This window comes from Urtica dioica, chromosome 10 (assembly GCF_054948205.1).
Source record: "Urtica dioica subsp. dioica isolate 48M chromosome 10, U.dioica_male_clone48M_v1_H2, whole genome shotgun sequence".
NCBI lineage: Eukaryota > Viridiplantae > Streptophyta > Magnoliopsida > Rosales > Urticaceae > Urtica > Urtica dioica.
Window position 1 is genome coordinate 23,457,615 of NC_142765.1, and position 27,916 is coordinate 23,485,530.

The 27,916-nt window shown below is 35.2% G+C and overlaps 3 protein-coding genes across 4 annotated transcripts; 2 read left to right on the forward strand and 1 right to left on the reverse strand.

Annotated features, from left to right (window-relative positions):
• The first annotated feature begins 11,749 nt into the window (after positions 1-11,749).
• LOC149384206 (transcription factor ILI7-like) lies at positions 11,750-13,137 on the forward strand. The gene is made up of 2 exons (XM_089629475.1): positions 11,750-12,008; positions 12,863-13,137. Exons 1-2 carry the CDS (start codon positions 11,883-11,885, stop codon positions 13,016-13,018), a joined length of 282 nt encoding a protein of 93 aa, XP_089485601.1. The 5' UTR covers positions 11,750-11,882; the 3' UTR covers positions 13,019-13,137.
• A 2,881-nt stretch (positions 13,138-16,018) lies between these two features.
• Positions 16,019-17,171, reverse strand: LOC149384207 (Plant invertase/pectin methylesterase inhibitor superfamily protein). The gene has a single exon (XM_089628275.1). The coding sequence runs from the start codon at positions 16,928-16,930 to the stop codon at positions 16,256-16,258; it is 675 nt and encodes a 224-aa protein (XP_089484401.1). The 5' UTR covers positions 16,931-17,171; the 3' UTR covers positions 16,019-16,255.
• A 7,180-nt stretch (positions 17,172-24,351) lies between these two features.
• On the forward strand, positions 24,352-27,831 carry LOC149384208 (protein COBRA-like). Of its 2 annotated transcripts, XM_089628905.1 has the most exons (7): positions 24,352-24,413; positions 24,535-24,660; positions 25,274-25,353; positions 25,452-25,908; positions 26,431-26,581; positions 26,682-26,962; positions 27,239-27,831. In XM_089628905.1, the coding sequence occupies exons 2-7, from the start codon at positions 24,576-24,578 to the stop codon at positions 27,526-27,528; spliced, it is 1,344 nt and encodes a 447-aa protein (XP_089485031.1). In that variant the 5' UTR covers positions 24,352-24,413; positions 24,535-24,575; the 3' UTR covers positions 27,529-27,831. The 2 variants fall into 2 exon arrangements, with proteins under 2 accessions (XP_089485031.1, XP_089485029.1); XM_089628903.1 differs by lacking the exon at positions 24,352-24,413 and having other exon boundaries at positions 24,468-24,660.
• Positions 27,832-27,916: the final 85 nt, after the last annotated feature.

Consider the following 27,916-nt stretch of genomic DNA (forward strand, 5'->3'; position numbering starts at 1 on the left):
TGAATCACTTTCCGTTCAAATCATATCCTGAATTTCTAAGACATAAGTACTTAGGCATCTTCAAATAGCCATTAACGAATGAGTCAAAGACCTCGGTAATACAACTTAGAAGTCCGTGACCACTTCAGGATTTAGACCAAGTCTCACTGTGACCATCATAGCGACCCCGATTAGTGTGTTGTAATGGTTCCTTAAACGACACATCAACAACCAAAGTCTGTACATGCCCTACACAGACCACTTGTGTAGAATGCTTCCCCCAAGTGGTCAACCTTCACTTATGTTCCACATTTGTGATTTTAGATCCAGCTATCCAGATACGGATCAATTACCGACCAAATTTTAGTTTACCGCCCGAACTTAGATGCCCAACATGTACTTCAGTTTGATACGAACACTAAGGATTAGATGAATGTTGATAAATCTATAATAAAAATAAAGTTTTTGATTCACATAAAAAAATATATGTCATAACTTAATTTTATTGATAATTTCAGCGTCTCGAAGATTACATATAAGTCTTCTCGTGAGCAATAATCCCTAACACTACCTTAGTCTTCCTATGACTATGGGTAGAACTGTAGAAGCAAGGCGGAGATATTACAGTTTCTCAAGGAGCGGAGGACTAGGCTTCCTATGACTACCTTAGTCAATGGATGAAAAGGATCCTTTTTCTCATTGGTTGGAAATGACTTGATCATCAAGGCGGTCATTTAAGCAATCTCAAGCTACGTCATGCATTGTTTCAAGCTTCCCAAGGATATTATCTCTGCCCTTCATCGTATGGCCGCGTATTTTTGGTGGGGAAATAACGAGGACCAGGGGAAAATGCATTGGGGCACGTAAGAAAAGCTTTGTGTTCAGAAGGAGAACGGAGGACTAGGCTTCTGGAATCTTGAGCGTTTCAACCAAGCTCTCTTAGCTAAAAGTGTGTGGAGATTGGTGAGATCCCCGAACTCTTTGGAGGCCCATGTCATTAAAGCATCCTACTACCCTGACTTCGGCTTCTCCGCATGCCTCGATCTTAAGGAACGGGATGTTGTGGGGGAGTAAGGCCATCGATTTCGGCTCGAGGTGACGGATCGGTAATGGGATGCAAGTTGAGACTCGAACCGAGAAATGGATTCCTAGGCCGGGGGACTTCAAGGTACATTTTGACTCTCGTACACCGGATGGAATCATTATGGTAGATTTGAAGTACCACAATGGCACATGGAACTTGGCACTCCTTAGGGAAGTGGTGTCCGGAAGAAGACGTCCTCAAAATTTTCAAGATCCTAGATGGAGTGGGGACCCAGAAGACTCGATGTGTTGGAATTTCACTGAGGACGGATTGTACACAGGGAAGAGCGGTTACCGGGTGCTCAATGATCTCCAACCAAGCGGAAGCTCCTCGAATCCAACCATGACTTCATGTTGGCGGTCAGACGTGTGGAGGCTCAAGATCCCACCAAAAATTCGTCTTTTCATGCAGCGGCTGGCTAAGGAATGGCTTCCCAAGTGTGGGAATATTGCTTGGTGGGGTATGAAGGTGGAACCTACGTGCACACGGTGTAGGAGAGAAGTGGAGACCACTTTCCATGCCATTTGGAGGTGTCGTAATATTTCTCCTCCGTGGAAGGCCACCGGGTGGTGGGCGAACATCAAAGAGAATTTCTCTGGAGAAATCATCATGTTTTTTATGTATTGGAAACCTTTTGTCTTCCAAGAACTATGATGTGTTCATCATCCTGGGTTGGAGTGCCTGGAATAGAAGAAATGATGCTCTGTTTACAAGCAAGATAACAATTTGACCGAGCCCATCAATTGGTCCACACTTCCTCGACGACTTCAGGCATATCACGATGAGAGGTATGGTTAATACTCTTAGTACTGCTCCTTCGCGGCAACATTAGACTCATCTCCTCCCGGTGTGGTGGTTGTTTTGGTAGAAGCGACAGTCTCGGCAGAGTCGCACATGTGTGGAGCCGGAGGAATCTCGCGCTAGGACCAAGGAGAGGCTTTGGCGTCCTTTTCGTTTACGTACGCGCGGCCTTTCCCGGCCTTAATGGCGAAGCTTCATGCATTTCTCAGAGGAGTCAAACTCGCCGTGGAGCTGGGCTTTCAACGTGTGCTTATACAAATCGATTGCAAGACGACGATGTTGCTGATTTCCGGGGAGCGTTAGACTATTACAAAGGCGGGCATGGACGTGGCCGAGATCAATTCTCTTTTAACTTTCTTCTTCAAATGTAACTTCTATTCCCATAAAATGTGATCCATAGCCCATCTTTTGGCTAGAAAGGCTCACAGAGCTTCTTCGGACTCTGTTTGAGAGGAGGGTGTTCCTCTCGAACTTTTTGATTTTGTATAAAGGCTGATATGCCCCGATGAATGGCTTGGTGAGCCACATTTTTTTCCCTAAAAAATAAAATATATATATATATATTTCTAACTTTATTGATTTTATGAAATTAACAATACATGTAGTCTAAAAATAAATTAACTTTATTAATTTGTGCAATATTTAATTTTTTTTAACAAGTGGGTATACTGGGATATCAGACGCAATCATTTGACGGGCACAATAATTTGGACTTGTTTACGTAGTTGGTAAACTCATTAACTGACCCGCTTAAAAAAAAACCAATTGTAAACAAAAAATGAGTAGTATAAGAAAAAGGGAAAATAACACATTTATACCCTGTGTTTTAGTGAAATGTCGAGTTTAACCCTCGGTTTTCAAAAATGCCGAGTTCATACCATCTGTTTAACTAAAATGACGAAATTATACCCTGAAATAGACAACAGTGTCACGAATATTCTTTTTATTGACTTTTCATTGACGTTGACTATAATATTTATATATAAACACCAATTATCTTTATTCATTCGCGCCATATATGTAATTTATTTAAAAACTAAAAAATAAACAACAATCTCTTAATCGCGAAGAACACAGAAAGAGGCAAATGGGTAAACATCGATAGTTGATAGTCATCAAAATCGCATATTCTAACAGAGAATCCAGGATTTAGAGTTACAATTCAAACACGGAATGAAGTCATTTCTTAAGAGGTATGAGTTTTATTATTTAATTTCAATTTAAGGCTATTTTTATTTCAAAATTGAGAATTTGGAAGTTAGGGCACTGATTTAGATTTGATTTGGTTTTTCTTATATAAGAGTTAATATCAATGAAAATGAGATTTGTGACGCTGTTATTCATTTTAGGGTATAATTTCGTCATTTTAGTTAAACAGAGGGTATAATTTCGTCATTTTAGTTAAACAGAGGGTATAAACTCGACATTTTTGAAAACCGAAGGTTGAACTCGACATTTCACTAAAACACAGGGTATAAATGTGTTATTTTCCCTAAGAAAAATTACAAGTACAGGAATCATTGGGTACACCTATTTCTTTACTTGTACCTAGTATAAGAAATTACTATTTTTTTTTTTTGTTTTCTTTTCTATTATAAAAAAAGAAATGAGTAATTTCTTATACTACGTACAAGTAAAGAAATAGGTGTACCAAATGATTCCCGTACTTGTTGTAATTCCTAAACGCATCCTATAAAACCCACTTACGACGAATAAAATAATTATAAATAAATAAAGAAAAGCTTTGAAATAGTGATCTTCGATAATTGAGTTAATTGAAATGAATGTTATCGTCTCCTATTGATTTGTACCTCAACTTCCCAGCCCTATTCTACGAAGCTAGGTCATTTAACTATATGTAGACACTCAGTCTCAGAGCTCAAATAATTGAAACTCTCTGGCCGAGTATTTGATGAACCAGCTGTCAAGACGCTGAGAGCTAATTAACATTATAGACTGTTTGAAGAATCCCTGCAAAAAAATCAAAGCTCTATCGATTTTGCATATCTATGTTTAATACTAGAAAGCTCTTTTCCTCTAAAAAAAAAAAAAAAAAATACCACGCAAGCTCAAATAAACATGCACATGCATACACTACGTATACGTTGTCAAGATACATAGCTACAGTCTAGAGACAGCGAGAGATCATAAGTTGATCAGTTTTAGCCCTATATTAAGTTCATGAAATCTATATATATTTCCACCAAACATAATTTCCACGAGTACTTTTCCCCAATTCAACGACGTGATTGAGATTGTCGTTTATTCGTTATCGTGTACCTTCCGTTGAACTTGAAGGCAACCACACGCATAACTAACTGTCACCGACTTTCTTTTTCACTGACAACCCCAATTTTAGACACTGCTCCGAGTGTAAAGACAGGTTCAAAATAATAGTAGCGATAATTGATGGACCACAAGATCAATTAAATGTCTCTCGAGTGTTCTTTGTCGTATGAGTAATCAACAACTATATGAGTGGTTTGTGCAACGTGGATTTGCTTAAAAAGCTACGTGGAACGAGCGTGATAAAATAACGCGTGTGTCGACTGTGTAGTGTAGTTGGTTTTCGAATTTATTGTGTTTGTTCTTTAGTGTACGTACTTCCTCTCATACGTTTGGACCATCGTATTAAGACTATCGTCATTAATCAACTTTGGTTGGAAAATTTCCAACCATTATTTGAGCGTGTGTAATAAACAGGCATTCTATTAAGGCTTCTTAGTGATATGTCAAAGAGTCAGTTTGGGCTAGATTTATTATATATATAGCATATTATAAAGAAATATTATTGCATAAATGTACATTGCATATATGGATACAGTTACAATCAATACATATAGTCATATTATCAAATAAATATACTTTTTTTAACATCTATCAAATAAATATACATATTAATGCATATTACAAACAATACATATAGTCATAACATATAACAAACATATATTTTCATGCATTTTGGGTAAAAAAACGGTATAAAACAAACATATTTTCATGCATTTTGGGTAAAAAAACGGCCCACCAAAACCCCATGTCACTAGGCGCATGTTTTTTTTTTACCTATTTGTTTAGGCCTCAAAAGCAACAGTTCTACTGTCTTTTTTTTTTTTTGGGTGGACTTTTATTTATTTTTTCAAATTTATTAGATATAATAAGCTGAATAACTAACTATTTATACAAGATAAATCAAACAAGTAGAAAATTAGTAAAAGACATAAAATTATTCCACTTCAGTGACAAAGCACTTAATAAATTAATAAGTCCGATGGAGTCATTCACTACAATAATAAGAGGTATGATAACTTAGACTCAATCGCAAACTCGTTCTCCATCTCCTCCAATCTCCCGATCACGAACTGCAATCTAAACTCCTCTCAGATCAAAGATATCTTTCTCGTCCATACGACCCCCTCCTGAAGATCGTCTCAACTAAATAAAAACGCAAACATGCATTACAATCAAGTATTTTAAAGTATGTTGGCATAGAGAGATAGAAAGTAATTATCGCACTCGGTTGTTGATGGAAAACATATATAGAGCCAAAAGAGCGAGAGTGAGATAAGTCGGCTGTGTGCGACTAAAATTTTATTGATTAAAAATCTTAGACGAGTTTTCGTTATAATCAATTACAGAAGTTTCTACGAATTAGTAGATCGTAAAATTAAATCTAAGCGTATTTTCAAAATTATCGAGACTAAAAATAGTTATGCAGAATTTTAGTCATGCAGAATAGTTAAAAATAGTGGCCACTAGACAGAACACCTAACCAATGACCCAATTGTCTAAACAAGTAATTATGCAGAATTTTAGTCAACATGTAAAATCTGTCCAACTAAATAAACCATGTTTATATAATTATTACTTTTTGCTTTTACCAAATTTTCGTTTAGAGACATAAATTATTACACCTTTGATGGTGGAGAATAGCCCTTCATATTCTTCGTGACATGCAGAATTAAGCCTGGATATGTATTCCTTGCAGATGGTTGATATTCTTCCATAATCTCACTTTTGATCTAGCGAATAGAAAAATCCATAGAGATTATAGCTGAAAATGAAAGCTCTTCTACAGTTTTTAGATGAATTAAGTGGACACCACGGATATCAGACGCCTCTAAATTGTCAGCTGGCCGAGCCATCGACTCTAATATATGTGGTCGCAAACTAGACCTAACAGAGATCTTTTGTGGCCAAAAAAATGGTTTATTTTTCAAGTATGTTCTATATATTTTTCGCCCACTTGCAGATTTGAAGACCAAAATTGTCCATGGGAAGATCTTGTCATGTACTTAACCGAAACCTAGAGCAAGCTGAGGAATTTAGATCCATATATTCTTCTCCTAGTCCTAATGATGGACAAGATTACTTATAACTACATTACTAGCGGCGAAGCTAGGAATTTGTCGTAGTAGGGGCTAAAATATATTTTGATGTATACTAATGGAGCGATATAACTAATTAAGGAACTTAAAATTTGTCAGTTGCATTATACAATATTTTAATTTTTAAAACAAATAGCCAAACATATTAAGTGGCATTTGTTATAAAATTGTTGTTTTAAATTGTAACTCAATTAATCGGTCACTCGATTTGGTTTTCAAAATTTTAAAATATTTTGATATTTATAAATTAAATTTAATTATTTTATTTGTTCCCAAATTTGTAAAGTTAATTATTCTTTTCTTTACTCACTTGCACACACACTATCTATCTCATGGACAGTAATAACAACCATAAATTGGTCACGATTGCGTCTGACGACGAGGATTTCGCAATCAGCGGCAGCGGAGATCGACCAATTAGGAATAAACAACGATAAACATAAATAAACAATAAATAATTAGTTTAAAATGAGAGAAAGCCAACGTTTTATAAATTTTAGGTAAATAGCCAATTTTTTATAAATTTTATGTAAATAGTCAATTTTTTTTTATAAATTTTAGGTAAATTTTGGTAGATATCCAATGTTTTGATAAAGTATTTCAGTCAATTTACGCGTGTAAATATTTGATCATGATTTTTTTACCAAAACTAATTAAAGGTAAGGTTATATATATAATGGCCCTAAAGTTGGTCATATGGAACCCGGGAAATGAGATCTCCTGGTCCCGTCCCATATTTTGCGGGAAATGGAACTCCCGGAACCGTAAAAAATGGTACCGGGAAATCCCAGAACCATTTTCCACGGTACCGGGAATTCCCGGTACCATATTTCGCGGTTCCGGGATTCTCATATTTATCATATTTATTTTTTTCATTTTATTTTAATCATGAATACATTTTGAAATAAATAAAAAATTCATATATTTCAATTAAAAAAATACAATTTTAAAAATATGGTACTAAATAGTGTTAAACAGGGATCTCAGTTCCGTCTCATTTCCCGAATGGTTCTGAGACAAAAGTCTCTATACCACATTTCTTAGTACGGTTTTTTCTCATTTCTCATATGATACAAAAAATACGGGAAACGGGGTCCCGCGGGATCCCATATGGTCACCTTTAAATGGCCCCAATAAACAAGATACTTTTTCTTACAAGGTATTACACGTGATTACAAGGTATTTAAATGTTAGCCGTAATTATTACACGTGATTACAAGGTATTTAAAGACTCTTTGCAGCTGACGGTGACACGCGAGATTCAAGCAATCTCGCGAAGGTTATAACTGAAACTGCATGTGCTTATTGATGTGGCGTTGCATAAGTCAGATATACTCATTTTTTTAAGTATACGATAAAATTATTGTTTAAATAAATTCATGCATCATGGACATATTTTACTATTATTACCATAACTTCAATTTTCTCTTACCGTAGGTTAAAAGTATATATTCCATGGGTTATCATTTATCTAATAACTTTTCATAATTTTATGTTGCATAAGTCTAAAATACACGTCAAAAAATCATTTGAACTATTTTTTAAACTACTAGCTTCTTTATATCATTGTAGCACTATGAATGATATGGCTCAATCATATACGACTTCCAACTCAGAAAGATATATATTTTTCCCCCTTCAAGTGTAAGTTGAAATACAAGATTCTAATTTAGTACGTTTGGGTGATCAAAATATCACACACACAACTAGTGGAGTGGCAGCTTTATTTGGCTCAAAATTTTGTACACAGAGACAGTCTAATATCGATATCTTGTCTCGATCTCGACCGACTAGTCTATGTTGTTCTTGTCAACGTCAAAAGCAATAATACTCTCTTGCATGGTTTTCTAATAACTAATTCTAGTTTATTCCACGTGTCGTTCAGACACAAGACATACATGAGGATAGATCGATACCGCAAATTTAGGTACCAATTTGAGAATGGTTGGTAAATAATGCCAAAGTCACCAATTATTTTGGCCGTCACTAACCCCTACATCATTATTCATTACAAATCTCATACAATTTAAAATATATTTTCACATATTATATACAATATTGATCATAGTCACTTGCATGGTTTGCCAAAGCTCTGACACATCAAAATTTAAGTGTATCACGGTAAATGAAAAAATTATTTATTTCCGCTAATTAAAAAAAATGGTTTGTTTGAAGTATTATAGTCGGTTGATTGGTTGAGAAGAGAACTGCCGACTCATGATTTTGTCGATTTAGTTCATGAGAAAATAAACATGTACATTTAAAAAAAAAAATTGTTGCAACTACACTTTCATTTGTTCATTTTAAGATTCTAATCTAAATTTTATTTTATTAAAAATAGCTAATCAGTTCGCAATAATTAAATTTAGTGCTATTGAATTATTGACATAATTATCCCTAAAAAAGAATTCAAAAGAACTCTTTATTATATATTTATTTATCATAAATTTCATGACACTTTTTAACTCATGTCTAACTATGAGATTTCTCATAGTATGTCTCATAGTCATATGTCTTTTTTTTAGCTTGAGCTAATTTTTTAAATATTAAATAGTTAGACAAACAGCGGATCTAAATAAGCCATATGCCTAGTTATCCCATATTTATATGTGCTAAATTACCCGATATCTAGTTGATCTCCTAATCAATTGATTGACTGACGATTTTGTAATAAGATTAGCGAAAGAATAATTCTATATGGTACTTAAGCTCATGTATATTTTGAAGGGTTAATGTTAATGTACACCATTTGTGTCACTTGGGAACTTGAGGGTTAATGACCATGTAGTGGCTATATCAATATACACTCAGACCATGGTAAATATAATTAGGGTTTATAGTGGCATAAATACCTAATTCTTTGGATTTGATACATTTAAATACCACTTCTTTTTTATTTATGGAAAAAATACCGAACATTATGTTTTAGGACCATTGTTAGCATTCTTGTCGTCAAGAACACGTGGATACTAAATTTTAAAAGAATGAGTATGTGTATAAACCCAAAAACATGGGCATTTATGTTGCAATTCCTCTATAAAAACTAATAAATGTGATTTTTTTTTAATTAAATACTAACGTAAATTCGCAAATTGAGTATATTTTTTGATACACGATATATAAACAAAAACCTAAGCATGAACGGTATATATGTGATTGAAATTAACGTTTTCGATACACGATAATGAATGATAATTGTTGACCTGTAAAATTAGTACAACAATATCTCACGAAAATACACAGACTCCGAGTACGAGGGCTCCGAGTACAGAGATGATTTAGGCAAGACTTTCTCTTTATACAGACGAATCTAATACAAGAGAGCAGTGTTTTCTAGAGGTTCTAAGTGAAAGAAAGTGAGTAAAAAACTTGTCCTTAGTTCTGTGCCGCAGCCTCTATTTATACTCGTCTGGTGTGGCCTCGTGGTCGTGTCTCTGACGGTTATTCTGGGGAACGTGGGGTGATCAATCCCACATTCTGGACGGTTTTGGGTAACTGCCTCTTACCTCTCGCTGAGGTGGACGGTTAATACTCTTCGTATGGTTCCTGAACCGTCAAGGTGTGCGTTTTAGAGTTTGAAACATGTTTTCTTTTGGTTTTGACTAGTCTTTGACCCACGTTCTTCTCTTCTCTCCGAAGTTCTGATCGGTGGGTTTCGTTCTTAACTTATGAACGGATCGTTCCTTTTCAATGGATGGCCCTTGGGTTTACTTAACCTGAGCTCGGTGCTGGATTCTTCTTGCTGCTCGGGAGTCCGACTATCCTGCTCGGTGTCTGACTAATTTATCCCGTAACAATAATAATCTTGAAATTTAAGGAAAATGTCAAAAATCATCAGAGCCAACAAGCATATCTGAAATTCCATTGTTTTAGGGTTTGAAAGAATTAAACCATCTCATTCTCATAAATCTTGAGTTGAAACTAAGCCGTTTCATTTTAACGCATGTTTCAACTTTAATTTCAACAATCAGTTGTAAAAAAGTTTGACGATATATATATATATATATATATATATATATATATATATATATATATATATATATAACTAATTAAAGTAGTAGGTATTTATAAATGGGCTCAATATAAGAGGAACTGGGGCATAAACATCCAATATTTTGGGTTTATGCACTTATAAATTCGTTATATTACAATCTCACATTCCCTTTAATGCGGAGAACGCGAACGGTGGTCATAAAATATATCGTTCAATATTGTTGGCGCTGAATAAACAAGAAGTTGTATTTACGTGTACCAAATAAAATATATTAAGTATTATGTCGCTATTGACCCATACCCATGTAATTATAATAATATAAAGAGCTCAATCTAGGGTGTTTACTACTAAAATATGCACTTTTGGACACACAAAAATCACACACAAGAAGAGAAATTGAAAATCAAATGCAACTTCTCGTGTTTGATTCAAAATTTAAGTGAAATGATAAACGATAATATTGTCCCCTTTTTTTAAAATGGAAATATAATAGATGCGAGAGTTCTCACGTCTAAATATTAGGTCAAAATTAGATTCTGTTACTTCTTTTTTCATCTCTCTCTCTCTCTCTGAAGCATTGGACTCTAGATTTTGTCGCCTTGTCGACGAGCACATGCCCTCAATAAGTTTATTCTCATATTATAGCGAGAACACTTGCTCGTTAGAATCGGTGCCGGAGTAAATAAATATCCGGAGGGTGATATATGTTTTCTGGGATAGAAAATGTATCCCGTAAACGCTTCATAGCGAATATATATGTTGCACAAAACGCTGTTGCAATGAGGACCGATTGTTATACGCCATTCGTTTCGCATTCATAGCTAATGGTTAAGGCTACCATAATTGATGCACATTTCATGTACATATAAGACGAATTTGGAGTCTTAAAAATAAAGGACAAATTTTGAGTTAAAAGAAATATAGGCATCAATAGTTTTTTATTTCCTCAAATTAAAAAAAAAAACCCCCAAAAAAAAAAACCAAGAAGTCGACAATGCACATAAAAAAAACGAAACTTAATTCATTAAAACAATAGGAAGAGTATATATAGATGCATGAAAGGTAGTACACAAGACAAAGAAATGACCAGTACTAGTGCCTAATTTGGCCTTAATCAAATAAACACAAAGTATCTTTTTGGTAGCACGTCCTAATAAGACATCAACGAATGTACATTGCAATTTTAAAAATAAAATATATCTAAACATGTATTATAGAACTCTATAAGAATAGTTAACAAGTTTGGGTAACAGAGCAGGCGTGCCATAATTTTATGGTGTTAGGGCGCTTTCAAGAATTTATTACGGGGTTTCGTTATGTAGGTCCAATTTTTGTGCCCATAAATCATAGTACATGTGGGGTCCGAATATAACTAATCAATTCAGAGATTTAATATCTCTCTTATTATTATGGGTAGGTTTTGTTTTATTCAAATTTACTTTGTCACCAACCCTTCCTAAGCTTCGTTTATAATCAGGTCTCTGTCTTCAATTTGAACTTCCACTTCTACAGCCAGTTAGTAGTCAGTATTACCTATATATCTCCATATATATGCTATACTACATATATTAATGTCATAAGTCAAATCAGTATTCCCAAAGCGATACATACACTTATATAGACACACACATTAATAAACATGTCGAAGAAGAACCGGTGTTCATCTAGGTCTTTCAAACCCACGGACGATGAGATCAACAAGCTTGTTCTGAAGCTACAAGCTTTGTTGCCAATTGATGATCAAACTCATCACAGCACCACAACGGTACTTTATATACCATATATATAATTAACTAGTACTCACTATATATATAGTTTACTTTGATCTCTTCCTATGTATAGTAATGTTTTTTTTACTAATGTGATTATATTATACATAGCCGAGCATACAATACTCTCGTGTGTACGTGCACAGTTAAGTTCATGACTAAGGAAATGAATTTCCAACTGGTTCGCCGATATTTAACGTGCGCTAGAAAGGATTATTATTCTATTATAAGCTATTTATACATAGGAACCATTCTAATATCACGCGCTATTTGTGAAATACGTGTGTAATAACGGCAATTTTAATTGAAAAATTGAGTAGTAAATATCGCGAATTCAATTAGTATAATAATAATTACTACTACTAGTATAATTAGTCAGTCAATAATTTTCTTATTGGGATGATAGGCGTGGTGATACCAGATATACTATAGCATGTTTGCTGATTATAATATATATATACATATTATATATATATATAATATACATATTATATATAGATATAGATATATACATATATATATATATATATATATATATATATATATATTTACGCGCACACACACATAAACCTTTATTTATAAAATATGATCACATTTGCCCTCAACCTTTATTTGGAATATCATATTTCACTTCAAATTTTATTTAAGCTTTGAACCCGAAAATAACTATATATATCATTCTGAACGTAGAAATTATAAAAATATAATTTTAAGTCTCATAATATAGCATGGATGACGCTGATTTAAGCCAGTTCATAAAATAAAAAAATTAGAAAATTGTGATTTTTTGAAATTTCTCGTCTCATGTAATAAAAGAATAAATATTAAATTGTTTTAATTTTAATTTCAGGTACCATCAGCAACAAAAGTTTTGGAGGAAACATGCAATTACATAAAGAGGCTTAGCAGAGAAGTGGATAGCCTGAGTGAGAGACTATCTAAGCTCTTGGTTTCGGCTGATATTGAAGATGCTGAGCAGCTTCTCAGGATGATTCTGAATCGATAGATTCAATCAATATTGTTTTAAGGATATTTTAATTCATTATATATTATTATATAGATTCTCTTGCTCTTTAGACTTTGCAACTGGTGCTCCTCCCTTTTTCCTTTTTTTTGTTTTTCTCTTGTCTTGTCTCTTCTGGGTCTCATTCTTAATAATAAATTAATAATAATCAATTTTGAAATAGTTAATTGCGTGATGAGACACCATGATGTCCCCGTGTAGTCGAGACTCGAGATCACATTTGTATTGTATCATCTGTACGATGGAAAATAAAATGTTTTCATTTTAACTAACATCTTTATAAACTTAGGATTATATAGTACTACTAACTCATGAAGTACATGTATCCTTAATCTGGTACAAAAGATACCAATTATAAATCTGGACACAACTGATCAACAATAGTTTTTATGGATAATAATGCATGTCCCAAAATTTAAAATGAATCACTATATTGATTATAGAAACAGCGAATGTTTTCAAAAGTTTTTATCCACGCAAATTAGGCCTTTATCACTACTACAAACTGTAGATTAGACAACGAAGCTTTTATAACGCATCAAATAAGTGTTGTGAAAAGTTATCCTTTTACAATTAAGTGGTGTGAAAAGTCGACCTTTTACAACAGTTATTTTGTACTGTTGTAAAATACGAGATATTTTACAACGATATAATTGTTCCGTTGTAAAAAAGTGGACAAACTGGAGTTTTACAACGGTACATTGTACCGTTAAATACGCTCGCCGCGACGAGATGTTGACCAAACTCATGAGACAAAATCGACGCGACGAAAAAACAAACGTCGCCGCGACGAGATCTTTCTACAACGGGACAAGTCCCGTTGTATAATTTTTGGGAAAATCTCGCCGCGGCGAGAACTCGATAAATTTTAGGGTTTGGATATAAAAGGCATTTCTTCAGTCCTTTTGTTATTCTTTCGGACCCAAAGCTCTCTCTCTCTCTCTCTCTCTCTCTCTCTCTCTCTCTCTCTCTCTCTCTCTCTCTCTATTTTGACCGAGTCTGTGCCCATATCGCCGCACAGATTAGTTAGCCACCTCCTCACCGCCGCGACCAAACATCGTCAGCTTGTCGCCGCGCGTCACCCTCTCTCTCTCAGTCTCGCCTCTCTTGCTCTCTCTCCCGCACATCATCTAAGGATCGTCAAATCTAGAATGTTTCCATCCCATATTCTCGCTTTGAATTTTTTTTTTTTTTTAAATATTCTTTGAAAATTGTACCCTCGAGGGTGGCGGTCCTCTCCTAGTATCTAAATAGGTCAACGGGCCAATTCCTTTTGGAGAAATTTCGTAAATATTTTGTTTGAAGATGATAATTCCCTTAATGCTTCAGATTTTAAAATACTCCATAAATACCTCATTAGTTTTTATTCTCAGATGATTTTGACTATATATTTGATGAAATTGTAAACAAGTCATAAAAATTTGAATGGCACTATAAGAAATAAAAAAATCGTGAACATCAAGAAAAAATTATTATATAATAAATTAGGTGTTCTCAGAATTAAAATAAAAATTGAGTTATTCTCGGAAACGATTTTAAAATAAGGTGACCCGAGTAATTTTCACTTTTGTTTTTAAGGTGGTACAAAGATTGAGCTCTTACTTATATAATGCCTGCTATTGGGTCTGGGCTTCGACTTATCCTGCCTGAAACCAGCCCTCAAAATAGAAGTTTTATTTTTAGGATTTTGTGTACAAAGTAGCCAATTTAAATTAAGTGTTTAGCAAAATAACTAAAATTTCATAAGTTAATACATTCTAGCCACTTATAATGTACACATATTAATATACTTTTAAGTTCGGGTGAACCCGTTTTTCAGAATTTCAAAATAATTAATCTACATGTCAAAAATTTTAATCCTGCTCATCCGCAACGAGAAGGCAGCAACGTGTCGAAATATTTAATATTGCTTTCAATAATTTTAATCCGTTGTTAGATAACAAAAACACTCAAAACCGAAAATGGAAGAAGAAGAATATGCGTGTCAAAATATTTAATCCTGCTTTAAAAAAATTTAATCCTGCTTTAAAAAAATTTAATCCATTGTTCGATAACAAAAACACTCAAAACCGAAAACGAAAGAAGAAGAAGAAGAAGAAGAAGAAGAAGAAGAAGAAGAAGAAGAAGAAGAAGAAGATGGTGGTGGTGATGACCGTCAAAACTCCGCCACACGTGCCACCGTTGCGGATCTCGATCACGGAGGCTCAGATCCAGATTCGACCCGACCGTGCCTCAAACTTCGTCGCCAGTGGCGAAAATGCTTCCATCTCCGTCGAATTCCCGATCTAAACCCTTGCCGGACCGCCGATCGAAGAAACCCCAACTGGACAGTCTAAGAAAACCTAGTCCGAACGGAAACCATAACTCGAGCTAGATTCTGGCGAAGGAGTCGTTGGACAACCCCGATCTAGGTCCGCTCCTTCTGAAGCTCGCGCGAGACACGATTGCTTCCAGGGGCGGTCCGGTTAGGACTTCGCATTGAACGGATCTCCGACATCGCGGAATCGCAGGAGATGACAACGATCTTCCGCTGTCGAACTTGCGGATGAGAACGAGGGCGAGGAGCTGGGAGTCTCTGACGTGAGGAATTGGATCGGAGAGGATAAAGATCATTCAAGGTTTGGCTCAATCATTTTGGCTTAAAATATAGGTATTTTGTGATTTTTTTCAAATTTTGGGCTAGTTTGCCTTAACTTTACAAATTTTTTTGCTAAGTCCAAAGTTTTAAATGGATCTAGCCAAATCACCTTTTTTTTATTATGAGCTCAAGATTTTGTTATAATTATACTTTTTAAATTATAAACAAGGTTAAATATGTTTTTAGATTGTTACTCAGTCGTTAAATTTTACAGAATAGCTTAATTTCTTTATAATGAACATGATTTTAATGTTGCGAAGCCAATAAAATAAGTTGATTTAGAGAATAAAATGTCACTTGCATAATAACTGAGGTAGTCTTCGTAGACAATCTTGGCTAATAACAAATTACCTCTTTTTTCTTCTTTAATTAATATTTTGGTAAGAGAGTGTGACAAGATGATTAGATCATAGAACTTCTTTAACATGAAAATATGATGCATCAAATTTTAGTGTACACATTTAATTATCAATAAACCAATGAAAATATGATACATCAAATTAATAGTATACTATATACAAATTCTTAAACATTTTTAATAATAATACTTCAGTGCTCAGAATGAATAAATAAATAACACTTCAATGCTTCAGTTTGTCGAACTTATCAAGAATGTCGTGGAAATTAGCGACCATGGCGAGAGCGTTGCTGGTGAACTCCTTGGACTTTTCCATATTAGCCCTGACGACTTCGAAAGCCTTCGATCCCACCTCCTCGAGGCCGTCGAGACACGTGTCGTGATCCGTGACCGCCGCCGAGAGCCACGTCGACAGATCCATCAGCTTCAGGTCCGTCAGATCTTCGGCGCCGGCTTCCGAATCGGCGACTCGGCTCTGCGCGTCGTCCATCAGATCACGGCAGTCGCGGAGCGCCGCGTCGTCGGAGTCGCCGACGGACTCGAGCGACGACGAGAAGTTCGCGATCTCGCCGTGGGATTTCCGGAGCGCGAGACGGAGGATCGACTCGGGATCGGGGCTCGGCGGCGGAACGGAGGCCTCCATGGCGGCGATGCACGAGTCAGGGCGGCGAGTCACGCTGCAGAAGAGTCGAATTGCTGAGTCGGCCGAGGCGGCGGAGAGAGATTTGGGGGTGGAGTTTCTGGTTAGGGTTCCGACGGCTATCGCGCCGGCGCCGACCAGGACGAGGAGGATAGCGGCGGAGATGGCGATCAGACGGTGCTTTTTCGCCGGTGAGGATTTATGGAGCGACTGGTCTTCCAGTTGGCCATAGCCTTTGAACAAGCTGAGCGAATCCATTTCCGTCTTTGAATGCTGTTTTGTGAATTGATAAAGGAAAGAGAGATAAGCTTTGATAGTCTAATAATACTATGGAAACTTGTTTTATTTTTCTAGTTTATGAATTGACTTAGAAGGTTTAATTAACAGTTGAAATGTTTTTTTTTTTTTTTCAATACATTTTCAAACTGGCAACACGCTTTAAGTTACACAAAAGTACAAGAAAGAAGTAAACTGCCTTGTGATTTCTCAAAATTAAAATTAAAAACTGCCTTCTACTATGGTTGTGAGTTCTTTAATTATTTAAATCATGGCTAAATATTGATTGGAAGTAACGATGCTTAAGCTTTATCCAACACGCAAGATATTTAGTATTTACGCTACGCAAGATCAAGAAATAAAATATGTTTATATCTATACTATACATCTTCATCTATTTATATAACAATTATTTAGCAAAATAGCCAACTCAAACCTTAGAAATTGCTAAATAGCCAATGTTTTGTAAATATTAAGTAAATAGCCAGTTGTATTTAATTGCACGTCAAAGTTTACGAAAATGCCCATATTGTTTCCCGCCCAATCGTCATTACTGCTGAATATAAAAAAAAAATCAAAGGAAATCAGGATTTCCGAGAATCAAGGTCATTAAACACATTTATTTGAAAACCGCTCACCTTCATTGCATTTCTCTCGGTCATAAAAAAAAAAAGCTCTCCCAAATTTTTTCCAAAAACGCTACTCTCTTCCCCGACGAAAATCTTTTCTTCTTCCCCGACGAGAAATCTGGCTGCTGAATCTAAATCTGGTATGCATGTGTAGAGGTTCTTGCTTTTTTAACTCGTATTTACTATTTTTCGTCAAAGATTTACACAAAAATAAAAGAGAAAACATGGTTTTTTGGATCGGTTATTGAATAACATGAATTTTTTCTTGTTCTTCTTCCTCTGGGATAAAGGGTCAATAGTTAATGTTCGTGTATTGCTTATTTTAATCCTAGTTTTTTTTCCTTAAACCCTAGGAATTTGCATACAAGATTTGGGGGTTCGATTTTAAATGGCTAGATGTGTAAATCTTGTCGTGTATGGTTATACCGAATATACATACAGGTACGCATATATAGATTAATATTTACTTTATTTTGAAAGAGATTTACCCAAAAAAACAAAAATTTGTTGATTCGATTATTGAATACCCACAAATTTGTGTAAATCGGACCCATTTTTCAAGTTTTATCATTTTGTGAAGCGACCATTTTTGTACGTTGACTACATTATATTTACATGAGATTTACAATGTTATTTACATCTATTTACATGATTCTAGCAAATAGTCTGGAAATGAGTTGTTTACAAATATTTACACAATCTTCATTTTCTTGTGTACACAGAATGATAATATGGCAAAGAAAGTCGGTCAGAGAAAATGCCGATCAAAATTACGGGATACCTAAGTAGATGTAGAGACATATTAATTAACAAATTTTGTGCCCCCTACGATTTATAGTTCTGTATATTCGTGTTGCTGTATTTAATGTGACGTTGTATTTACACAGTTTTTACTGCAAATTTATATATTGTTGACTATACTATACGGTTATTTACTTCAAAATGGTATAAATTTTGTGTTATGTGCAAAGTATTTACTGAAAGTTGTATATATTAACACTCATTTACAGTACACTCATTTAAATAGTATATATGTCTAGTATACGTAATATACTCATATTTGATCAGATATTCTATACCATTAAAGACTAAATACACGTAATCTCATAACTAAATACTAATTATTAGGGAATTATTATTTAGATTGACTGGATAATTCAAATTTAAAACTAAACTGCCTAAAATAAAAAGATTTGAATGTCTTAACTGCTTAAAATACGTAATATATCAATATTCAACCTAAAAATAAAAAAACTGCCACTTTAATTATTGTGATAACTATTTATACTATTATTTACAGTTATTTAAAACTGATTACACTATAATTTACAACTATTTACGGATGATTACACTATAATTTACAACTATTTACAGATGATTACACAAAGAATCGGATTAAAGAAAAAATAAATTAATAACGCCAGATATATATATGGAAACAAAATAAGGAATAAATACCCCACGTAATTATTCAGTTGCTAAAAATAAAGATCCGAAATTAACTACCCAATTTTAATCACTCTGAAATTCAGGAAAAAAAATTCAAAATTCAAAAAATTTCGGATTCAAAAGATAAAAGGGCACAAACTGGAATTGAAAAAAAATCCGATTCGTCCACGTCATCCGAGTGGCTATTTACTTAGTATTTACAAAACCTTGGCTATTTAGCAATGTTAAAGGTTTGATTTGGCTATTTTGCTAATTTACCCTTTATATAATGGACAACAAACTTTTTGTTGGGCGGAGATAATTAATCTGTTGCCACATTTTTATATTTTTTTGCTCAAAAATCCGTTGCAACTCTTAAGAGGCTTCAGTGCTCTGCCTGAAGCAGTCTACCAGCTCCACTCCCCCTCAGAAAAAAAAAAATAAAAAATCGAATTTTCTAGACAAAGAAACTGAAGAACCATATGCTCTGAATTTTTTTTATATGTTATAACGAAATAAAATTACTATTGGAAATCGCTGATGAGTAATGGCGGAGAGTTGTAAGAAGACAGTCATAGTAATAAGGTGTAAAAACTACGAGGCTAGTTCTCTATAATTTTAGTCGAAATAACTTCGTTTGGCAAAACGATTAAAACTCGGATGTGGACACTCTTAAGCGACTAAGTCATGTACAACCTTACTCATAAAATGTTGGACACTCAATGGATTTATTGACGGTATTTTTGTAGGATTTTTTGCACCAATAAACTTCTCCTGACTCCTCTTTTGCGTATATGGACTGATTATAAAACTCATTTCCTTTTAAAATAAAATTTATTCAGTTTCAATTCTAGAAGACACAAAAAGACTAAATTATCCTTTCTTTTCTACTGAGTTTTTGGGTTTCAAATAAGACTTCTCATCCTCTTTTAACCAGGAACTAAAAGGACGTGAAAAAAAAAAGAAAAAAAAAGAGAGAGAAAGAGAGAAGAAGCGAAGAGAGGGGAGAGGGAGGCCGGAAAACCAGAAGGAGAGAGAGAGAGAGAGAGAGAGAGAGAGAGAGAGAGAGAGAATAGAGCTTGAGCTTGGTCGCGAAGTCGCGCAGAGGAAGAAGAGGCGGCCGAGGAAGAAGAGGCGGCCGAGGAAGAAGAAGAGCGAGGTTTTGACGAGGAGAGGCTCACAGTCGGGCGAAGAAAAAGGAAGAGGGACCGGCGCAACGGAAGAGTAGCGGCCGGAAGTTGGACGCGCGGAGGAGGACTATCTCGAGTGCCGGAAAGGATTGGGTGGTCGTCGAACGATCAAGTTCTTCAATAAGGTCAGGGATTCAAAAAAATTCTCTATTAAAATCTGAGTTCTAGGGTTTGGATTATGAAATTTGGGTCGGTTTTGATGGTTGATGTTGTTGTTTCTATTTCTCGTGGTTTTGTTGTTACTCATGAGTTTGTTGTGTGAGTGTGAGACGGGAGTCCTGGTTGTGCATGTGTGATGTGTGTGTGTGTGATGCTCTTATTGTTGTGTGTGGCCTTGTTTGGATCAGGAACGTGTAAGATATTACGTGTTACTTTAAATGGTATGTTGATAGTTATGTGATGTCCGACAAGAGGAATTGTAGATAAAAATAGGAAAAGAGATATATGCATGCCCCCAACGCCATGAAACCCTCAATGCATGCCCCCAACCCCATGAAAAAAAATACTTGAACACTTGATCATCATCTACAACCAAATGTGTGACCGTTCCGGGGTTTAATTTTTCAACGTGTGCAAGTGGGAAGTAACGTAAAGCCATGTCTGGTGCGCTCTAATACCACTTGCTGCCATTTGTTTACCCCTCCAAGCTTTTTGGTACAATATTGTCACCCCGCGATTCTTCATAGTATTCATGATTGTCTTCGGAATCGGTGTATCAAGTTGGCCCGGGTATTCTTTTCTCAACATGTCGGCTACTAAACTTGCAGTCGCTTGTCGGTTTCACTTAGCCACGGCATTAGAAGAACATGAAAGTAGATTGTTGTATGTTCGGATAGAGAAATTACCAGAGTTTGGGATGACCGTCGCTCGCAACTTCCATTCCCAATCTTCAACTACACACTTCACCACAAATAATGTCTTCGTCGACTATATAATTTTGAAATCGAAACAAGCTTTTAGCGAGGCATCGATGACCAAATTTTTAGCGTCTTCTTTGCTTTGAATTCTTCTGCGATGAAAACATTTAGACCATCTTCATAGTTGTATGCCGTACAACAATCATTGGTTTCTAATATCTCACAAAGATCTATTTCAAAACCCATATTTGAACGTATGTTCATATCATCTCGATCGGATATGTGCTCTAAAGTAGGCTCACTTGGAAGATTACCTTTTTGGATGGGTGTAAAAGGAACATCGGACGATATCGGAGCCTCAATGTGAACATCAAAATAGTCATCTCGAATTTCTTCTTCTATTTCTTCTCGTGCATTTCATTTGCTTCATCCTCGTTACGTTCGCTCTCTTCAATAAGCTCGACATACAACACACTTCGACAATGAGATACGGCATAACGGTCTAAAAGATAACACCTGACGTCAATATCATCCAAAATATACTTAGGTCTCGGAGGTTTTGAGATCAAAGATATATAGCTCAACTTCAACCTTGTTGATGTGTTCACAAGAAGCCTTTCACGCATTCTTTCAACAAAACAATAGAATGTAACATTATTCACGTCGTCGAGTATCATACTTTTTAACTCTTCAATCATTGAACTCAATTCGTATGACTCTCCATCTTTCTTTCTCCATACACCATCATGTTGAAAATACACAACACTCTCTGCCGTAACCTTAAGGCTCCGTTTGGAACCCGGAAACTAGGAGGGAAAAGAAAATGAAAATTCCTCCTATTTTACTTAGGTTGTTTGAATTGAGAAAAATATGGTAGAAAAAAAATATGATGGAAAATGCGAGGGAAAGTGTATAACTAAAATGAGGATTTCATTTTCCTTCGAAAATCAAATGGAAAATGAGAATCTCTCCACATTTGTCTAGGGTAAAATGTAAAACTTTTTAAAAATGGACAAAAAATGTAAATAAAAAAATTAAGGGGGGCTAATAAAAATAAAAATCATGGTAAAAATGGGTCAAAAGTGTAAATTTTTTAGGGTAAAAATGTAAAACTTTTTAAAAATGGGCAAAAAATGTAAATAAAAAAAATTTAGGGGGGCTAATTAAAAAATCATGGTAAAAATGAAATTTTTTAAAAAAAATGGGTCAAAAGTGTAAATTTTTTAGGGTAAAAATGTAAAAAATTTTAAAAATGGGAAAAAAATGTAAATAAAAAAAATTTAGGGGGCTATAATTAAAAAAATTCATGGTAAAAATGAAATTTTTTTAAAAAAATGGGTCAAAAGTGTAAATATTTTAGGGTAAAAAATGTAATTTTTTTTAAAAATTGGCAAAAAATGTAAATAAAAAAAATTGAGGGGGAGGGGGCTAGAGTCCACCCTGGACTTGAGTTAACTCCGTCCCTAGTCTCATCGTTACTTTCCCGTCAATTTTCTTTCATATTTTCTATGACTTTAAAACACAATTAGAATTTTGACTTTTTCTATTATTTTCTCTTACATTTTTATTTTCTCTATTATTTTCACTTTCTCTCTTATTTTCCGGGTTCCAAACGGAGCCTAAAAAAAATTAGAAACCAGAATATATAAAATTTGACTATCCGAGTACAAAAAATATCAACAAGATCAATAAAAAAAACATTATGGATTTTACAAATAAAATATAAAAAAAATACACAATATGAGTTCTTGGATCGAGTAGATCGACCAAATCAACCAAGTTGACCAAGCCGACTGCGAAATTTTCCAGAAAAAGTTGACCTAGTCGTACATCTTCGTTTTTCCTCGAAAAATTTCCGAAACTTTTAGTCCAAAAAAAAAATATAAATCACATACTTGATACATTTTTTGTACTCTTAAACTCTCAACTACAAAATACTTACTTAGTAATATAAATATTCCATAAATAAGAGATTTAAAGTAAGAAATTTGAGATAAACTTACAAATGTTTGATTTCTTCAACTTGTTGAACTCAACAATGGAAACTTTGAGTTCTTTCTCACGAATTTTGAAGTTGGATAGGATGATTAGGGTGAGATTTCCATTGAAGAAGATGAAAGACTAATGAAAAAAAGTTGGATTAGACTAGGGTGAGTAGTTTCCATTAGAGAAGATGAAATGCTTATGACCTAAATATTTTTTTTAGGTCAAATTCGTTTTTTTTTTTTTTTGAAATACAATAAAGAGATCTAATTGCTATTTTTAGTTTACATTTTTTTTTAAAAGAGTATGATAGGCATTTAATTTATTTCGTTAAAGGGGAGAGTTAGCCTTGCAAATTGTTTACCTAAAAAGCTAATGATGTAAAGAAAATCCATTATAAGGTTATTTCTACAAAAGACTCCATGTTTGTACTTTGTACCAAGACATAAAAAAAAAATCATATTTTTCGATTAATTTTGACTTCCTAAATTTTGTTCCTAAATTATTTAAGAAATCATACGGCTTCCGAAATAATCTCTTATTAAAAAGCACTCACCAAAGTATAGGCCCAATATGTTTATTACCAATTAGCCCAATACAATTAATCCAGTAACGTACTACCTTTACTATTTTACAATCAATTAACATTATAATAACTAATGTATCAAAAACGTAGAAACTCAAAGATATGTCTCAATTATATTTTTATCAAAATTCACATAGTTTTCAAATCTACACCACTAACCCTGTAGAAAATCAATTTTACAACCTTTAACATATAATTTTGCAAATTTTCCTATATAAATTACGGAGATGACTAGGAAATAGGGATAATATAAGTGCTTCTTGTGATTATTGAAAAATACTAATTAGCAGCAACTTCTAGAAAAGTAAAACAACATTTACGTTTACATTTACTACACATATATCCTTGTGTTTGACTGTAATAAAAATAAAAAATAAATAAACGGAACGGCGCAAATCTCATTAAATTGGGTGTCTCGTCCTACGATTAACTATTCTTATTTTTACCCTTTTAACAAAAAAGTAAGTTTATTATATAGAAAAAGCATACATTTATTTAAGACAATGAAACAACGACGGTGCTAAACTTGGGTCGAATAAAATATTTGACAAATATGTATGTGCATTACATTTCACGAACAGTTTGGTGACAGCTAATTTTGATTACGTGGGGCATCAAAGCGTCGCATGAATCCGCGTCCGTGTACACGTGGCATATCAGGAGTGGCTATATTTCTGATGAACCGAACTCTAAATGTTTTTTTTTTCTAGTCAATATTTTGTTTGCGGGTACAGTTGTGAACTTCCCTGGTTACCCTTTGTCAAGCTTCTCTTGGAAAGTCATCGTTTGCACGTATTTTTCCATCCACACTATTTTATTCCTTTTCTGAAAGGTATTTACAAATCATTTGAACGAATTGAAGTCTTAAAACTGACCTTCTCTCTCTCTTGTGTTTGTGGGTGTATTTGATCAGCAAAACAACACAACAGAACAAACATTTTATTGAGGAAAAAAATGGGTTCTCAGCTTCTGTCAACGACGACGAGTTACACCGTTTTGATAGTACTTTTATTCTCATCTTCTTTTTTCAGCTTCTCCGGTACGCATAAAAACACTTCTTTTTTTTTTATATCTTTCTTAAAATGGAAATATTTGATAATGCATGCCCTTCGAATTCGATGGCTATGAAAGCTGGTAACTTTCTGTTTCTTGACTCTAATCAGACTTCATGAGTGTTTTTCCATTCATAGCTATGCTGGTTTTTCGGGATTTTGCGGTCTCTTCATTTTTATGATTAACCTTTTTTTCTTTATTAAAAAAAAAAAAATTCGAGGATTAATGGTATTGAAAGTTCGAATTTTTTTCAGTACGATTGTGTTTTCTCTCTGTTTTGTGTTTACATTCAATTCGTTTAAGCTATTCATATTACTTTAAACCCTTGAAATTAAGGATATAGCAGCCATTGCTTCCCACATTTAAACTGTTGAAGATTCTCAACTAAAAATAATTAAAGTACAAACAATCAAAACAGTTTTTATCTTACATTTCAGTAAAGTAGAATTTTTGTTTGGATATATTTCATTACAGTAGAATTAAAGCAGGCATTTCAATTGATGGTCAGTCAAAAACCCAAAAAAAAAAAAAAAAAATCCCCTATTCCAGGGCCTACCACAAAGCAAATAACCTGATTTTATTTTGTCCTCGCTCACCAGAATCCTATGATCCACTTGACCCGAACGGAAACATCACACTCCGATGGGACATCATGAGCTGGACCCCCGACGGTTACGTCGTAAGCCACTCGAACATCATGTCAATGAATCAAAATCAATCAATCAATCAATCAATGATCATCATCACTGACTTTGGTGTGTGTGTGTTATGTTTCAGGGTGTGGTGACAATGTTCAACTTCCAAAAGTACCGGCACATAGAGGCCCCGGGTTGGTCGCTGGGCTGGACTTGGACGAAGAAGGAGGTGATTTGGAGTATGGTCGGAGCTCAAGCGACCGACCAAGGAGATTGCTCGAAGTTCAAAGGGAACATCCCTCATTGCTGCAGGAGAAATCCGACGGTGGTGGATCTCTTGCCCGGGACGCCTTACAACCAGCAGATCGCGAATTGCTGCAAAGGCGGTGTTTTGTCCTCGTGGGCCCAGGACCCGGACTCGGCCGCCAGCTCGTTCCAGATCAGCGTGGGCAACTCCGGGACCACCAACAAGACCGTCCGAGCCCCAAAGAATGTCACTCTCAAGGGGCCCGGGCCGGGATACACTTGCGCTCGAGCCAGGACAGTCAAGCCCACCCGGTTCCTCACCGGGGACAAGAGAAGGTTTACCCAGGCTCTGAGTAAGTCTCCGTGCTTTTTTTTTTTTTTTTAACATTTGTATGTAATGTAGAGGTGTTCTAGTCTATATGAACACGGAGAAGCGGAAACAAAAGTATTTTGAGTTACCCTCCTGTCTCTGGTTCTTTGAAGCTCTAGCTCTCACTTCGACATGGTGTTGGTTTTCTGAATGTGTGAGTGAGCCTAGGGACATCGAAATATTCTTGTATATTTATAGCCCCATAACCATCAATGGACAAAATAATGTGTGTGGGTCAATGTTCGGATCCATAAATGGACCGTATATGTGGTAAGGATTTATCACAACTATAATTGTGATTGACAAAGAAATCCTTGTATTAGACGTTCGTTTATTTTTTTTTTTTTATGCCGGTGACTGACTGGGTGTGTATGATTTATTAGCTTTTTTTTTTTTTTTTGTAAAACACAATGCTGTTTGTTTTTCGTTGCGATTGATGGCGGTATATTGTTTTCGAGATGAAACTTCACGATAACGCGTATATTGTTGTGTTTTTCGATGGCAGTGACGTGGAATATTACGTGCACGTACTCGCAGATCCTTGCTTCTAAAGCGCCGTCGTGTTGCGTCTCTATGTCGTCGTTTTACAATGACACGATCGTTCCGTGCACCACGTGCTCCTGCGGCTGCAAAACCACCAACTCTACCTGTGTAGAGTAAGCTATTCATTCAATCATTACTATTTTCTGCCTAGAATTTTCTCGAATTTCATCATATCATTTTTGTGACGGTTTTTTTTTTTTTTTTTCCCTGCAGCCCAGATACGCCTCACATAGCTTCGGTTGTGTCGGGGTCGAACAAGAACGGGGTCGTAACGCCGGTCGTGCAGTGCACCGAGCACATGTGTCCCGTTCGGGTCCACTGGCACGTGAAGCTCAACTACCGCGACTATTGGAGGGTCAAAGTCTCGATCACCAACTTCAACTACGCGATGAACTACACGAAGTGGAATCTCGTCGTCCAACACCCAAACTTCGACAACCTCACCCAGATCTTCAGTTTCAACTACGTCCCAATCTCATCTTACGCCTCAATCAGTAAGTCCGTCTGCCTCAAAAATACCTTATTTTCCTTTTACAACTTAAACGTTTGATATTGCTAAATAACCAACGTTTGGTAAATTTTAGATAAATAGTCATTTTCACGTATTTACAGATGTAAATTTTAAATAAATAGACACATCCATATATTAGGCCACGTCATTATTTACGGCTATTTACCTAAGATTTACCAAACATTGGCTATTTAGCAATGTCAAACGTTTAAGTTGGTTATTTTTCTAATTTTCTGTTTTTTGTTTTTGTTTTCGACAGACGATACAGCGATGCTGTGGGGCGTAAAGTTCTACAATGATCTGCTGACGCAAGCTGGGCCGAGCGGTAACGTCCAATCGGAGCTGCTCTTCCGAAAGGACAAATCGAGCTTCAGCTTCGAGAAGGGCTGGGCTTTCCCTCACAGAATCTACTTCAACGGCGACAACTGTGTAATGCCACCGCCCGATGCCTATCCGACTTTGCCCAACGCCGCTTCTCGAGTCTCTTCGCTTCTCTCCGTGATCGCGATATCGTTCTCAACCATCGCGTTCATGTTGGCCAATGCGTAACTCTGTGTGTCTGTGACTCTGTAAATGTGTAAGTTATATAAAAATTTCAGAAAACGGTCATTTAAAACTGGGTGTTCATTTTTTCCTCAACTTACTTATACACACGTAGTGACAAACTTGTAGCATTGTACTTTATTTTTTTTCAAACCTTTTTTCGGTGGATCATGAATGTAGAAAGTGAAGAACAAGATGAGACATACTAAACCATTTTTTTTCTTGTAGCATTTTACTTTATTTTTTTTCAAACCTTTTTTCGGTGGATCATGAATGTAGAAAGTGAAGAACAAGATGAGACATACTAAACCATTTTTTTTTATCGTTTACTGGGTCATGTGATATAGACGTGTATACGTAACTGATATAATGTGTCGAAAATAGACAGAAGGAG